Source organism: Fringilla coelebs, assembly GCF_963513975.1.
Source record: "Fringilla coelebs genome assembly, chromosome: 6".
NCBI lineage: Eukaryota > Metazoa > Chordata > Aves > Passeriformes > Fringillidae > Fringilla > Fringilla coelebs.
Window position 1 is genome coordinate 10,702,867 of NC_140034.1, and position 15,185 is coordinate 10,718,051.

Genomic DNA, 15,185 nt, shown 5'->3' on the forward strand with positions numbered 1-15,185 from the left:
AACAAGATATGATAGTCAGCTAGAAATTGATGAATTGGTGTGGCATCTCATCTCTAGAGCAGAGTGCAGCAGGCATTCAAGTATTGTTACTAATGCAGTTAAATACTTTCATGCAGAGCTTTAAAAATCTCCTGTCTTTGTTCTTAAAAATTCCTCTGTACTCCCTTTCATAATAGTTGTATCAATCTTCTATTCAGGGCACAGTCTAGAAGTTCATTATCTTGTCCCGCAGTTCTAAGTACCATCCTTTTAAAAACAGCTTTGCTAGTTTAATTTGAACATAGAAAAACAAATCTTACTCTTCCTGTCAGGGTTTGAAACTGTGCTGGTATTGCTTGAATTCCAGCAGTTGCCTTAGTTGCCACTAAATCTAAATTGTCTTTCTGAAGTCAATAAATGGATGATCTAGCTTATTTTGTTCCATAATTGCAAAGTAAAAATATTCAGTGTTCATATTTAAAGTGTTTTGCAGTAATTTGGTTTAAAGGTTGATATTTTTAAGCTGCCTTAGATACTGAGCTGTGGAGCTGACCTGTAAATGTGGGAGACTTTTCTCTTTCTCAGCTGCAGTGTCTTCCTAGTGCCATTTCCTTCTCTTTTCTGTAATAGAAGCTGTGCAGTTATCCCTGAATGGGCTTGATGTAGTTCACATCAGTACAAAGAGTCATAAAATAATAGTTCTCTGCATGTGACAGATGGATGCCTGAATCACTGAAGGCAAAACAATTATCATGACATTCTGAGATGGTTGTTATAGTGGTGTAACTTAAAATAGAAATAAGTAAAACTTGCTGCTAGGCCTTATGGAGGAAAGGAAATGAATGATCCAGATAGTGTTATCTTGTTCTGAAATGACCTAAAATGACTCTTCACAGCTGGAAGCCCAACTTGAAGAAGTCGTAGCAGAAGCATCAAAAGAACGCAAGCTCCGTGAGCACAGTGAGGTTTTCTCCAAACAACTGGAAAATGAACTGGAAGCTCTAAAGGTTACATGGCTTTTGACAAATATTTACTCATGGCCTAGAAGCTGCAATGGTTTGGCTTACTCAACTGTTGATACCAGTGGGAGACTTAAAAACTGCAGCATTACTAGAAATCTGACCTAACCCATCCAGATTTATTTGCCTTTTTTTGCTTGAAAGCCTTTGATTGCTGTATACTAATGTCTTGAAAATGCTCAGTTTATATAATTTCTAAGCCTCTAGTAAACCAATGTGATCCAAATTTGTTACCTCTGCAAGCGATTTCAACCCCTTATTTGGGTCATGTAAGCAGAGCAGTCATTTATAATGCTTGGGGACAGGCACCTTTTAAATCTCTGTGCCCAAATAAAAATTTTTCCGAAGGACCACCAACTGGACAATTCTGACTTTTAAGAATATACTCAAAATAAAAAGATCATAGCTTCTCCCTGATGGCTTCTCCTCTTGTTTTACAGTTGAAGCAGGGAGGCCGGGCAGCTGGTGCCACACTGGAGCATCAGCAGGAGCTTTCCAAAGTTAAGTCTGAGCTGGAAAAGAAAATCTTATTTTATGAAGAGGAGTTGGTCCGACGAGAAGCATCACATGTTTTGGAAGTAAAAAATGTGAAAAAGGAAGTACATGATTCTGAGAGCCATCAGCTTGCACTCCAGAAAGAGATCATGATATTAAAGGATAAATTAGAGAAAACAAAGCGAGAGAGGTAAGCTTGTGGGCATGCTTCCCTCACTATGGATTTCTTTTTGTTGTGTGCATGTATTGCATTGCATGGGTGCCTGTGCAGGCTGGTATTTCACCCTAACTATGTTAATTCCTTTTTGAAAATCTCAGTCTACATGTCCAGCAATGTGACAGTGTGTTTCTATTTCTTGCCCTTTTCTTTAGGCACAGTGAAATGGAGGAAGCAGTAGGAACAATGAAGGAGAAATACGAACGTGAAAGATCTATGCTCTTGGAAGATAACAAAAAACTAACAACAGAAAATGAGAGGGTAATTATTTCAGGAAACATAAAATTCTTACTTCATTATTCTCTGATGTTGAAGTAGTCTACTCACTGATCAAAATAGGATCTGTAAGTATTCAGGCACTACCTGAATTTTAAAAACTCCATTTTTGCCATATTAGAGATTTGGCTACATAGCAACTTTAGCATCTTGCTACTCTGCTCTTTGGGGGATTGATTCCCACAATTAAGAGGACACCACCTTCGTTGATTCTTCATGAAGGCTGCAAAGAGAGGGAATCATTGACACACACTGCCTGCCTTCCTGGTGGCTTACAGTTAAACCTTATTTCTCTCTACCCTTGCTTTTTTGTTTTCCTTTGTTTTAAATTATTTTCTGTGAACTGATAGTTTCACAAAAAGGAAGCCCATCCAGATAGCCCAGGGTGGTCTTGTTTGTTCAGGTTCTAAAGGTGTGTAGGCATACACATATATAAAAAGTCTGAAACTGACCTAAGTCACAAGTGAACCGAATCTCTTGTTTCAGCTCTGCTCCTTTGTGGACAAGCTAACAGCACAGAACAGACAGCTGGAAGATGAGCTCCAAGATTTAGCAGCAAAGAAGGAGTCTGTTGCTCACTGGGAAGCTCAGATTGCAGAAATCATTCAATGGTATGTGCTGGTTAGAGATCTAGATATGGTCACTTTCAACTTCTAAAATACTGCTTTTTAACATATAGCTAGGCCTTGTCTGTGTCTGAGATCAGCAAAAGCAGGGTGCTTCTGAGTGCTAATTTTGTTAAAATTGCCAGATGCCACTGAAACAAGTACAAAGCAGAGTCAGGGTGTCAACTTTCAACAGTCTCTAAAGTGATTGTTAAATCATCCAATTTGGAATATTTTGATAAATCCATTCAGGAAGTTGGTCAGGATTTAAAAGGTCAGCATTAACATATAGAATCTCACTAGCTGTACTAGACAAGCTCTTAGTACTTTCACTGTTCTCCCCTATATAATTCACTGTACTAGCAAGCTGTGTGCAAGAATTTCAGCATGCAAAACATAAAGGACTGGAAGGTAGCCCTTATAAAAGTTGACCAAGTAATATGCGGATAATTTTCATATAACAGCAAATCTCTGCAGAACCCTTGCTAATGGAAAAAGGGAGGTTTCAGTTTCCCTAGCAACTGCCACAATCAAGAAAATCAGATAAAAGAAAAATTTAAGGCAGGCAGTCTGGGATGTATTCAGTTTTCTGTTGCTGGGAGAGTTTTGCCTGCTCTGTTCATTCCTGTTATGTCCCTAAACAGCCCAGCACAGACACTCTGATAATTTGGTAGTACAGTATTTGGTGCTGTGAGCTGTGAAACTGCTAAGTTATGGGTTTTTGTAATTGCACAACAGGGTAAGTGATGAGAAGGATGCTCGTGGCTATCTCCAAGCATTAGCTTCCAAGATGACAGAAGAACTGGAATCGCTGAGAAGTTCCAGTCTGGGGTCACGAACACTGGTAAGGAAATAGGAAACATTCAGGATGTTCCGGGCATGTCTGCAAAGCTACATTTTTGTACCTAAAGATAATTAATCCTCTGCTCTGCTTTATAGTTTTTAGCTACTGCTTGCAAATCCAACTAGGTAATCTGATGAGAATTTGATTGTTACAGGGGGCAGTTGTTTCATATGAATATCTGCTATCGCAGATATTAAACACTACAGAGGAGAAAAGAAATAATAACTTAAACCATCAAAGAGAAGTACAGAAATATACCTTACCATGTTATGTACAATTGAATAATTGCTGTTACAGTGACTCAACAAAGTAAGTTTTATTCTGTGAAAAAATACTATCTGGCTTACACCAATAGAAAATAGGGACACACAGAGAATGAGGCTTTATTTACATGCAGAACAATGAGACCTTTGTGCCATAATTTTCCCATACGGTAGTAACATGAATTCCCCAAAATTTAGTAGAAGAGCTCTCATAAAAGGAGTATGGTTTCAAAGAAAAAAATACATGCATAAGGAAGGAAGAGCCATTTGCAGCTTGGCATGGGAGCCCACATCCCCACTAATGCCAATCACCAGTCTGCCATCCAGAATCCATCTGCTGCTGGTTTATGCTCATGAGAAATTACTCACCCCTTCCAAACCTATGAATATGAGAGAATAAGAGAAAGCTTTATTTCTGTGAGCTGACATTTGTTTGCATCATCAGGAGACTATATTATAATATAGAGAGGTTTAACGGGAAGAAAGATTGGATCAAATGCAGTTTGCATTTTTATCTTAGCTTCTGCCAGAATAAAGAACACTGTCTGTTCTTTATATTATAACTAAGGCAGTTACTTCTCAACATAAAAAGTGCTTCTCAATTTTCATGACTCTTATTTGCAAGTTCATCTGTGGCTATAGAGCTGTTCATTAGGGAATTTCAGAAACATAGTCCACACTGAAAAATATCTGGAAAAGCTCAGAATATTAGCTTTTGGGGTAGTAGGGAAGAATTGCATGGTGTATGCTGAGGTATGGCATATGTTGTATGTATGTAGAATATGTTAGATGTATAGTAGCTTATATAGTATATGCTACTTAGTAAGTATAAGACTTGCTTAGGCAAACATTCCAGGTATCTTGGGCATCTCAAGACCCAGATTATTTCTTCCTTTTTTTCTTCTCATGGTTTTGCTACTCTTGGTTAGTATATTTTACATTAAATGTTGACATTTATCTCATCTTTGAAAGTCTGTTGTATCACTGTGCAAGTTTTACACTCAGTTCTAGATTGAACAGTGAAACCTAGCAATTTCCAGTGGATTCTGTCTGACTTCCATGCTCAGTGATCCAGCATTTTGGTTTCCACCATATTGTGTTAATGGTGTAACCAATAATCAAATTGTTTATTACTTCATTTTTGTGTCATGAACACTGACTACTGACTAATTTTCATGCAGCAAGTATGCTGTCCATAGCTGATTAAAAGAGCGTTCTCTGAACCAGTTTGAAAGCTACTTTATGTCTTTGGGCAAGAACAGAAATATCCTTAGCCAGTTGATAGTAATACTCAGTAACTTACTGCAACAGGATCCCCTTTGGAAGGTGCGCCGCAGTCAGAAGTTGGATATGTCAGCAAGGCTGGAATTACAGTCAGCCCTTGATGCAGAAATTCGTGCCAAACAACTGGTTCAAGAAGAGCTACGGAAAGTTAAAGATGCAAACATATCTTTTGAAAGGTAATGAGGGTTTTGGTTCTGGGGATTAATATGCTGATCTAAACTGCTGATTAGAATAGCAGCAACTTCCTTAAAATGGCTCTTTGTGCCTGGATATTGGACTCTGTCAGAAGGATCCCATTCTACAGACTATGTATTTCTTACATAGTCAAATGAGAACTGTAAAAATTCCTTCAAGTAAACACTTCACTGCTATAGTAAGTTACAAATCTTGGGCATCTGAGAAAAAAAAAAAGGTGTGAGAGCAAATTCAAAACAAACTCACTACCATTTCTTCAACTAACTGGAGAGTTAGCCATGTTGGGAATTAAGTCAAAGTACTATTAGAATAATTTTGTTTAGCAGATACTTGCAGTGATAGCTGAAGTCTTAAGTATAGTTTTAAATATCTAGTCAAGTAATGAGGTGTGTGTACAGAGGAAAAGTAAAATTAATAATCCTCAAGAAAAAATCGCTTAAAAAAACCTCAATACCCCTCAAAAAAACCCACCATGACCCCCCAAAAATCCCAAATAAACAAAAAACAAAAGGCTTTTTCTGAAAGTCTGAGATGTAGGACCAGAAATTAACAACCTTGTGTACTGGCATTCCTGCCTTTGAGACATTTCAGATTACATTTTGATCATATTTTTTTACTTCAGTAAATTAAAGGAATCAGAAGCAAAAAATAGAGAACTGTTGGAAGAGATGGAAGGTTTGAAGAAAAAAATGGAAGAAAAATACAGAACAGATTCAGGTAATTAAATTTACTGTGTTCTAACAGAGTTCTAACACAACCTGTGATGTTGCCTTTTAGCTAAGCCTGTTCTGCTTTTGGTTTTAGGTCTCAAACTTCCAGACTTTCAAGATTCCATTTTTGACTATTTCAACACCTCTCCTCTTGCACGTGATTTGACTTTCAGAGTGAGTTATTACATAAAATAACTACAAAATGAGATAACAGAGTTATATTTTTAATATGTAAAAATATCTTTTAGGCACTGTATGGCAGATTGGTATCTTGCATATTAGCCAAATCAGCATGGCACAGAATTGGATGCCCAGTAGTTGTCAGTTTGCTTGGCATTTTGTAAAGAAGCTGGCACCTCTGGGAAATATTCTCAGAAGTTCACTTTCATTATTTCCCATTCTAGGTTCTTTGTTTAGGTTAATCTCAAACATTTGCTAAATGAAATATATTCAGAGTATTTTTGGAAATGCTGGCACACCCTGTTACAAATAAGGAATTAAATGCTTTGCAGTTGGAAGATGCTGATTATTACAAGGAAAAGTGTTCACACAGTTCAAGGAGTGCTTAAACAGATTTGTAAAATTTTTGGCTCCAGATCTTAATGGAGTGGTTAGAGGAGAAGGAGCTGGGAAGAGAATCAGAGGACCCACAGATGTTGGTATAATAATTTTATCATGACACACCCTGTGATCCTAGAAAACTAATCATTCAAATCACAGCTCCAAGTAGGCGTTTCACTTTAAATGATTTGTGCATTCCCTGAGGAAGCAGCTGTTAAATGCAACATTGAATCACATTTCCTTACTTCATGAACTCTTGATCCTTGAAGATTTTTCTGGGGTTTTTTAAATTTTGTTTTGCAAAGCATAGACAGTTTAGGATAAAACCAAGGGCTTGAACTGAAAAAATCTGTTGATGAAGTGGAGTTAAAGGGGCTCAGGTTAAAACCTCATCAGTCTGGTTAGATTTTCTATCTGAGATGTCTACTCTCTCTTTTTTATTTTTCTTTTTTTTTTAATTGTCACTGTTGCTAAGAAGAAAAAAGCCTGTGGACATGCTGTGATATTTTCATACAGTTTGTGTATTTGCTGTTCCCAGTCACAAAACGTCTATGCTGCCTTTCTGTTGAAGCAGGAAGATGTGCTCTATGGGTGGCAAGGAGGCAAGAGGGAGAAGCATGATACATGCTACTTTCTCAATACTAGCTTTTACCTACTGACCTTGATATTTTAAAACATTGTTTTAAAAAGTACCAGATAGATGTAAAACAGAAACTTGTAAAATATTAAGCCCATAACTAAATAAGGTTCCATTCTATGGATCCTGAAATAAATACATATTCTCTATGGAAATGCAGGTGGCATTTTCTGATTAATTACATTAAAATTGATGATACCGGGCTTAATTACTTTCATTAACTTTTTTTTTCTCACATGTGCTTATAAAGATATTTTGTATTATCTGCTTTGGGGTTAATTTAGTTTGAATGAGTTTCATTTGGCCATATAAAATTTTATTTAGCTAGTCAACTAATATTCTATCTGAAGTTTTCCTGTGGGTGATAAGCGATCGTTTTTATCCCTCATATCTGTTACAACAAAGGATTCTGTTTCTTCTTCGTCTACATCTTCTCTGCTAGCCTTTTGGGAAGAAGTAAGTTTTTGCTAGTAGTTTTGTGTCCTTATTTTGTTGTGACCTGTCTTAGTAAGAATGGCCCTCTAAAACTAGATATTTTGCTTCCTTAATTTCTCTGTAACTTAATACACTAAACGTCTTCGAGGCTTAGTGTTTTATAGTTTGATTATCTATATAGCTAAAGCTGAATCACACAATATTTTGAAATTATTCATATTACATAATCATGCAATTTGATCTTAAATGGCCCAGCCCTTCCAATCAATTTGGAACAAAACAAAAATAACAAGTATCTGAACAAATTGAGTGAGCTAACTGGAGATGTCTTCCTGTCTAAACTGGCTGGGAAGTGAGTGATTCATTACTTGTTGCCTTTAGTGCTAATTACATCATTGATGTGAAGTCTAATCTCATGTTTGTTAATCACAGTTTTCATGATGTCCTGAGAGTACAGTAATACAGAATCCTACTTCCACACCCAGCTGCTTTAGCTCTGCAATTGTAGCATACTTCCCCCTTGTGCTGGCAATTAGTAGTTGCTAATTTAAGTGTGAAATTAATAGATGGCTTGTAATGGATGCTAGCTTTAAATGTTAGTGAAATATAAGACACTGTGATTAATTAGGCATGATTCTTTTAATGACAGAGGCCAATCATTCTTAAACAACTTTTTAAAAGATTGAGTATTACTACTTAGGGATTTTTTTCTTGTGGCAGACTTGCTGGCTTCTCTATGCTAGAAAAATCCTAGTGTAGTAAGCTACCATGAGAAATCAGCTATTTTAGGGATGATTGCCAAGCTACTCAAACATCATTCCATACCTGCAAGCAAGAGATTAGACACAGCCTTGCTGGGAAGAATACAGCTGTTAGAGCATTTATGCTGTCTGCTATGAGATTTTGCATTTCAGTACTTCCAGCTTTTCCATCAGGTGTCAGGGTTTGTTTTGAGGAATGATCTTTTTTCGGAGTGGATGTTAAATGTATGTGTACTTCATATAGAAATCAGCACCAAGGTCTTGTTTCCATTTTGTTGACACAAGGACACTTCATCAGATATGTGGTATCTAATCTAACATGTTTGCTGTCCTTTTGCAGACCAGCTCTATTAGTGAGCAGGAAATGCAGGGTCCCAAGTCAGAGGTTTCACCATCTACTTCAGTTGTAACTGCAGAGCAGCAGCAAGAAGTAAGAGACCCGTTATTTTACCCTGAAGAGTAATTCACCAGAAAGTCTCTCTGTCTTGTTCATGATAAATACATACTGCAGCATTCATTATGAAGAAGCAGGATTGAATGCTGCATATTTGCAATGTCTCAGTGTTAATTGCACCTGCTTTGAGGACAGTTGCAAATGAAACCTTTTCGCTGGCTTTGTGTATGTTGATGTACCTCATTTTCATGTTTTCTGTATTGCTGCTTGTTTGTTAGTGTGCAGGCTTTCCTGTGAGTGCTTTAAAACACAATCTGTCTCTATTAAATCAGAATGGCAATGTTTACAATGATTAAATTTTTGCTAATTTTCAAAAAAGGAAAAAAAAATCAGAACAATAAGCTTTGCCACCCCAATTTTGAAACAAATTCTTGCAGCCTTATTTTGCTCAATTACAGTTTCTTGTGATTCAGGAACCAATTCGGCTTCAGAGGATGCCTGCTGCTCCTTCCCCCACCATTCAGTCCATTTCTCTAGCTGTACCAAAGGTAGGGGGACTGTGCTAACCTTATTCTAAAGAACAAAGGAAAAAAAAATATCATTTATAAATTATCCCTTTGTGTTTTCTTGTCCTGTTTGGGTTTGTCATGTGTGTGTTTTTGTTAGGTCTGTGTTTTTAATCAAATGCTTCCACATGCACATCAGTGGGTTTTGTCTTCTTGGAGGGGATGAGAAAACGTGGTTGTAGTTTTGGGTCTGAGTGTCTTTTGGAGTTGGAAATAAAACTGTTACTGTTGTCTTGCAGCACCTGCATAACATAAAAGAAGCCCAAGCTTCATAATTTACACACTGATATACTGGAGGGTGGTGGAGGGAGTTGCTTGCATTACTCAAGTCCAGAAAATGAAGGTTTTTTTAATCCTGAATGTATCTTTCAGCCTAAAGCTCACCAGCTCAATATCAAGTCATTCACAAGCCCCACTCAATGTAGTCATTGCACCTCTCTCATGGTGGGATTAGTTCGACAAGGTTATGCCTGTGACGGTGAGTTGGTGAAACTTTTTGTAAATTTTCAGCAAGCCCCTCAAAAAAGCATCCCAATGTATTTTAAGACAACCATTTCTTTGGGGAGGGAATTAAACAGAAGGATGGCTGCTAGTGGATGATTTTTCTTTCTGTTGTTGCATCCCAGCATATTCCTGAAGGCTCTTTAGAAGAATGATGGTGTATGATGAAGTGTGGTTTCCTTGCATATTGTTAATTAATTCTATTACCATTCGTGCTGTTATAGTGCAGGGGAGGGGGTAGGGAAGACAGGACTGGTTTCTTTTGTTGTACTAGAGAAAACTGCAGGAAAGGTCTGGTGACATGAATCTGATTATGTCTATTTAATGCTATTCTGTTCATAAACCCCATATGTTGGGAGGACTGTTTGCTCTATTATTTGTCCTGTAGCCTGTCTTGCTGTCCATCCATTAGTTTTAATTAAAATGCTTTCTCTGATGCATGAATCACTGCTAAATTCCATGTTCAAATATATGGAGGTATTTTCATTTGAAACTACTTACTGTATATTGATTAGACACATGAGCTCAGTTAAATAGGCCACAAATTCATGTAGTATACATACTACAGTATAAATAACTTTATTTCTGTGCCCAGCTTAGTTCTTGCTAGTGGCAGCCTCTCCACTGACACCCTCAGTATCACATGTAGATTGCCTCATCTGCCCTTCAGGGCTTTTTTCCTGGCAGATCTTCTGGTGGCAGTTCTTCCCCAGGAGAGCCTATCACTCTGCCAGCACTTGCCCTGAGGCTGCCTTTTGTCTCCTGTTGCTGACAGTTCTGAGCTCTTGTTTTGCATCTCTTCTTGCAAGCTTGAAACTGTCTTTTTCCTTTAGTGCAGCTATCAGCTTCACTTTTCTTTTGTCTTGTGTATTTTGATTAAGCTCTGCATTGTTAGTTTTCCATTTTGCCTCATCTACAGCACTTCTTGATTGCTACAGAGAAAACTAAAATCAGATTGATTTAAAAATAGAGATGACTCCAATAGAACAAAACTTTGCCAAACGTTCCCCTCTCAATCACTTGCATTTCCCAATTCCTCCTTTCTAATCCTGGAGACTATGGTAAAATACAGCTACACTTACAGAAGGCTGGAACTGACTATCCTGTGGATTTTCCCTATTCTGTAACTGGTGTACCTTGATATCCACAGTCCCAAATAATCATGATGCCTCCTCAAAGGGCTGAATTTATTACCTGATCTTGAGGAGCACCTACAGAACTTTGTGGGTGTGACTGTTTGGTAACCCCTGCCCTCCTGGGAGCAGACAATAGCTCAAAGAACAAGCCAGGCAGCCTGATCTGAGCTGCCCCCTCTGCTGTCTCTTCTCTCAGGCATCATGAGGAGGTTTGTTGCCCTGTCTGTGGCTGTAGCAGAAGCTGACTGGTTCCAGGTTTTTTGGAATCCTTTGAAACTTCATGATTGCAGAACAAGATGTACCTAGGATATCTGCCAGATTCCCACTTCTGAGAATATGATTAGGAGGAAACACAGGACAGCTCAGAGTGTCGTGCCCCTCTCTTCCTGCCTTCCCAAGCCTACTGGTAGCTGGGACAAACAAAGCAAAATCTCAGTGGAAGGATCTACCCCTAAGCTGTGGGTCAGATTATATAACACATTAACTCATTCCACAGTTCTTGTAGTCTGTCTCATGTGAAATGGCATGTATTATGAGGTTTTTCTGTGTACTGCTTCTGTGTGAAGTGCTCTGTAGACAAGACCTAGAGACCTGTCCCTTGCTGGTGAAGCACAAAGTGGTGCAAATGGTAAAAAAGCATGCAATGCTAGTCTGCCCCTTATTTGAACTTACTGGAACTCTGGGCAATAGGTATACATGGCTCTTTCATCATGCAGTATTTCAGTCCTTGTCCCTGGTTTCTACTTTATTTATGCTTTATTTATGTCTGTATCTTGTGTTTATTAGTTTAACCTTTTCTATTTTTTGATCAGTTTAGTTTTACTTTGTCTTTGCAGTGTTCTTGCATACATGTATTAGCACTACCCTGTAATTTTTATTTCTTCTTTATTAATACTGTTTCTCTTCTGTGACTGGGTTAGTTGGTGCTTAACACCAGTAAGGCTGCCCAACTAATTTTCCTTTAAATGTGGACTCAGTTCTTGCCCTTTATGAATTTAATAGGCTAAAAAGAGGAAATAAAACACTTTGGAGAGTCTCATACAATATCTAGGTGTGTTCACTTCTTCAGCATAGTAAGCTATTGCAATATTTGACTGCCAGTTTCAGTGTGATTAATTAATTTGCTGAGTGTAGACTATGTTAATCACCTGTTATGATTGACTCATACACATATTTCACTGTGAATTTTCTCTTTTGTACTTAGTGTGTTCATTTGCATGCCATGTTTCCTGCAAGGATAGTGCACCTCAGGTCTGCCCTATACCCCCTGAACAAGCCAAAAGGCCTCTTGGAGTAGATGTGCAAAGAGGAATAGGAACAGCCTACAAAGGTTATGTCAAGGTAACAGTCTTTTCTTCTTGGACAAGAGAAGAATACTTAACTTCACTTACAGCTCTACAGCTTGGAACCTCTAAGTGTGTTTAAACACATCTCCTAAATAGTGCTAAAGCCCTAAGGCTTTGTGTGCCATCTATGTAACTTATTTAACCTTCATTGCTTTAGATGTGGGAGAAACACTTGGTTTTACTACAAGAGCTGAAGGTCAGCAGATTAGTAGCTACAATGTTCATAAGCACCAGGGGAAAAAAAAAAAGAATGGTTTAAGAAAGAATTTCTGTCATTTTTGATGTAAGCGTTATACAAAAGTTAAACTGTCCTACCATTTTGGCATTGGTGGAATATCTAAACCTAATATCTTTATACAAGTCTTCATATATTTTTTAAGCTGTAACAAGGAATGCTTGAACTTATAAGATGAAAAATGCTTGATTGCTTGGTATTTTTCATCCTGTTTTGAAGGACAAGTAGAATGTGCTCTAATTCCATTGACCTAAGTATAAACTTTTCTAAATGTCCTGCTTTTTGTGTCTTCTGCATGTGCTTACACATAATGAGCAATCAATTATTTACCTGCAGGTCCCAAAGCCTACAGGAGTTAAGAAAGGGTGGCAGAGGGCTTATGCAGTTGTCTGTGACTGTAAACTGTTCTTATATGATGTGCCTGAAGGAAAGTCCACCCAGCCTGGAGTTGTGGCAAGTCAAGTCTTGGATCTCAGGTTTGTATTTTTATGGCAGAGTAGAAATCTGCTCTACTTTTTTTCTTAACAGGAGTGTTTATTCCTAGTACACAAGAAATTAGAAGATTTTGAGAGCTCTGGCCTAAGAAGATTCGTGTATTGTGCACCTAAACTGCAGCTGAGTTTAGGCTGATCAAGTTGGCTCAACAAGAAATTACTTAAGTGACTTTACAGTCACTCACACTGCAATCACCAGTACTCACAGCATTGGCATGCTTCTTCCTAGAACTCCATTTGCACCTGTTAAAAGCAAGTGTATATTGGTAGATTGCTTTTCCCATGCACTCTGACCTCAGCATTGAGTCACAGATCATTCCATAGCCAATAAGTATTCAGGAATGTTAGAAAAATTGAAGTAGTCTGTAGAAAAGCATCAACTTATTTCCACTGCAAATTGCTCTGACCCTGCCTTTTAACAGGAGTTATTACTTCAAGGGGAACCATCTGAACCAGTGAACACTGTCTACCAAACATCTGAGACTTAAATTGATCAGAGTAACCAAGGAAGTTCTTTTATTTCAATTTATGGAAATATCAAGAAAGTGTAATACCTTTTAATGTTACAGCACCTTTGTACCTCTGTTGAATATAAAGTTTGCATTCACAAGCACCTTGATTTATATTTTTTCCAGACAGCAGTACCGTGGGGTTACAGCAGTACTGCTGTGCTGTTCTCACCTCCCTGGGAGCTGTCAGTGTCAGCTCTCTGACATGCTGGCAGTGGGAGCAGGAACGTGGAAGAATTGCAAGCAGCAGCATTCCCAGCAGCACATTGCTTGAAGCAACTCAGCCAGATACCATATACCAACTGTCCCATGCTTTATCTGCTTGTTGTAGGTGCCCCTTTGAGGCTGTCATCTGAGGGTTCTCAGATGTTTTTAATAGATGTTAACCACCACAGTTATGAATTCTAGCATGGGCAAGCTTCAGACATTAGTGTCATCTTTGCACTAAAATTGGCAATTATGGTGATCAACTTGGTCAAATTCCGTTTGAAAAGGCTAGTGCAGACAAGCCCTCTGGGGTGGAGCACTCTAAAATGCAAAAGTTGTTCTGATGTCTGTTTATTTTACTGTAATAGAGAATAAAATCTAGCTGTTTTGAAAACCCTTATTTGAAACCCACAAACTATAATTATGTTGCCAAGAGCTTTTTATGTGATTTTTCTTTTTTTCCAAAGGCCCCTCTCTTGCTACACATTGAGGTATGAATTATTCATTTCTAATGTGTCTGCTGGGCTGGAAGAGCAATATTCTTGCTTCTAATTGTAGAATAGGTGTGGTTGCGACACAAAAACTACACAAAGCCACCCTGCTTAGCTTCAGGTGGACTGAGGTACACGTACCTGATGCTGTAGAGACCTAACTGAGGCTTGGGAGCTGTTTGGGTCAAGGATGGTTAGAGCATAACAAAGCAGTTGTGACCTCTGTGCGGTGTTAGGAGATTGCAGCCTATTGAAACAGTGGTGATACCAGTTAGATTTTGCTCAGTAATCTGTGTGTTTGCTTCTGTGTGATGCTCTTGTTCTCTTTTCTCACTAGAGATGAAGATTTTTGTGTGAGCTCTGTCCTAGCATCAGATGTAATACACGCGACTCGGAAAGACATCCCGTGCATATTCAGGGTATGGCTGTGCACTGACTCTTACAGAAAATACCTGTTCAATACCACTGGTTTGCTTTGATAGTGGCATTTACTGTCCATATCTAATGTTGATTAAGTTATGTAGAAGTGTAAGAATTTACAAGGGCTGCTGACATATGTACAAGAACAATATGGTGCCTCTCTTATAACTGAACTGTAAAGAACAAAGTGTTGTATTTGCGGGGACCCCCGTGGCAGGAAGGAATGATGAATCTGACTCCATGTTCTCAGAAGGCTAATTTATTATTTTATGATGCTATATTATAATAAAGAATACTATACTAAACTGTACTAAAGAATACAGAAAGGATACTTACAGAATGCTAAAAAGGTAGTAATGAAAACTTGTGACTCTCGCCAGAGTCCCAACACAGCTGGGCACTGATTGGCCAATGAGTGAAAACACTCACACCAGAAACTAATGAAACAATCACCTGTTGGATAAACAACCTTCCAAACACATTCCACATGAGCAAAACAGAGGAGAAACAAATGAGATAATTATTGATTTCATTTTCTCTGAGGCTTCTCAGCTTCCCAGGAGAAAAATCCTGGGCAAAGGGATTTTTCAGAAAATATGAATATG

At 38.1% G+C, this 15,185-nt stretch overlaps 1 protein-coding gene across 11 annotated transcripts in view; it reads left to right on the forward strand.

Annotated features, from left to right (window-relative positions):
- Positions 1-15,185, forward strand: part of CDC42BPB (CDC42 binding protein kinase beta) — a 91,658-nt gene that overhangs the window by 61,158 nt on the left and 15,315 nt on the right. For 7 of the 11 annotated variants that reach the window (XR_014616240.1, XR_014616241.1, XM_084207897.1 and 4 more), the window contains 14 exons: positions 876-986; positions 1,439-1,683; positions 1,866-1,971; positions 2,473-2,597; positions 3,330-3,435; positions 5,010-5,158; positions 5,800-5,894; positions 5,982-6,061; positions 8,622-8,711; positions 9,134-9,223; positions 9,614-9,719; positions 12,083-12,219; positions 12,796-12,935; positions 14,498-14,579. Coding sequence is in view for 9 of the 11 variants with exons in the window: in XM_084207897.1 (XP_084064023.1) it covers positions 876-986; positions 1,439-1,683; positions 1,866-1,971; positions 2,473-2,597; positions 3,330-3,435; positions 5,010-5,158; positions 5,800-5,894; positions 5,982-6,061; positions 8,622-8,711; positions 9,134-9,223; positions 9,614-9,719; positions 12,083-12,219; positions 12,796-12,935; positions 14,498-14,579 (1,662 nt within the window). In the remaining 2 variants the exon portion in view is untranslated. The remainder of the gene's footprint in view (positions 1-875; positions 987-1,438; positions 1,684-1,865; positions 1,972-2,472; positions 2,598-3,329; positions 3,436-5,009; positions 5,159-5,799; positions 5,895-5,981; positions 6,062-8,621; positions 8,712-9,133; positions 9,224-9,613; positions 9,720-12,082; positions 12,220-12,795; positions 12,936-14,497; positions 14,580-15,185) is intronic. The other 4 variants (XM_084207899.1, XM_084207902.1, XM_084207903.1 and 1 more) reach the window with 2 other exon arrangements.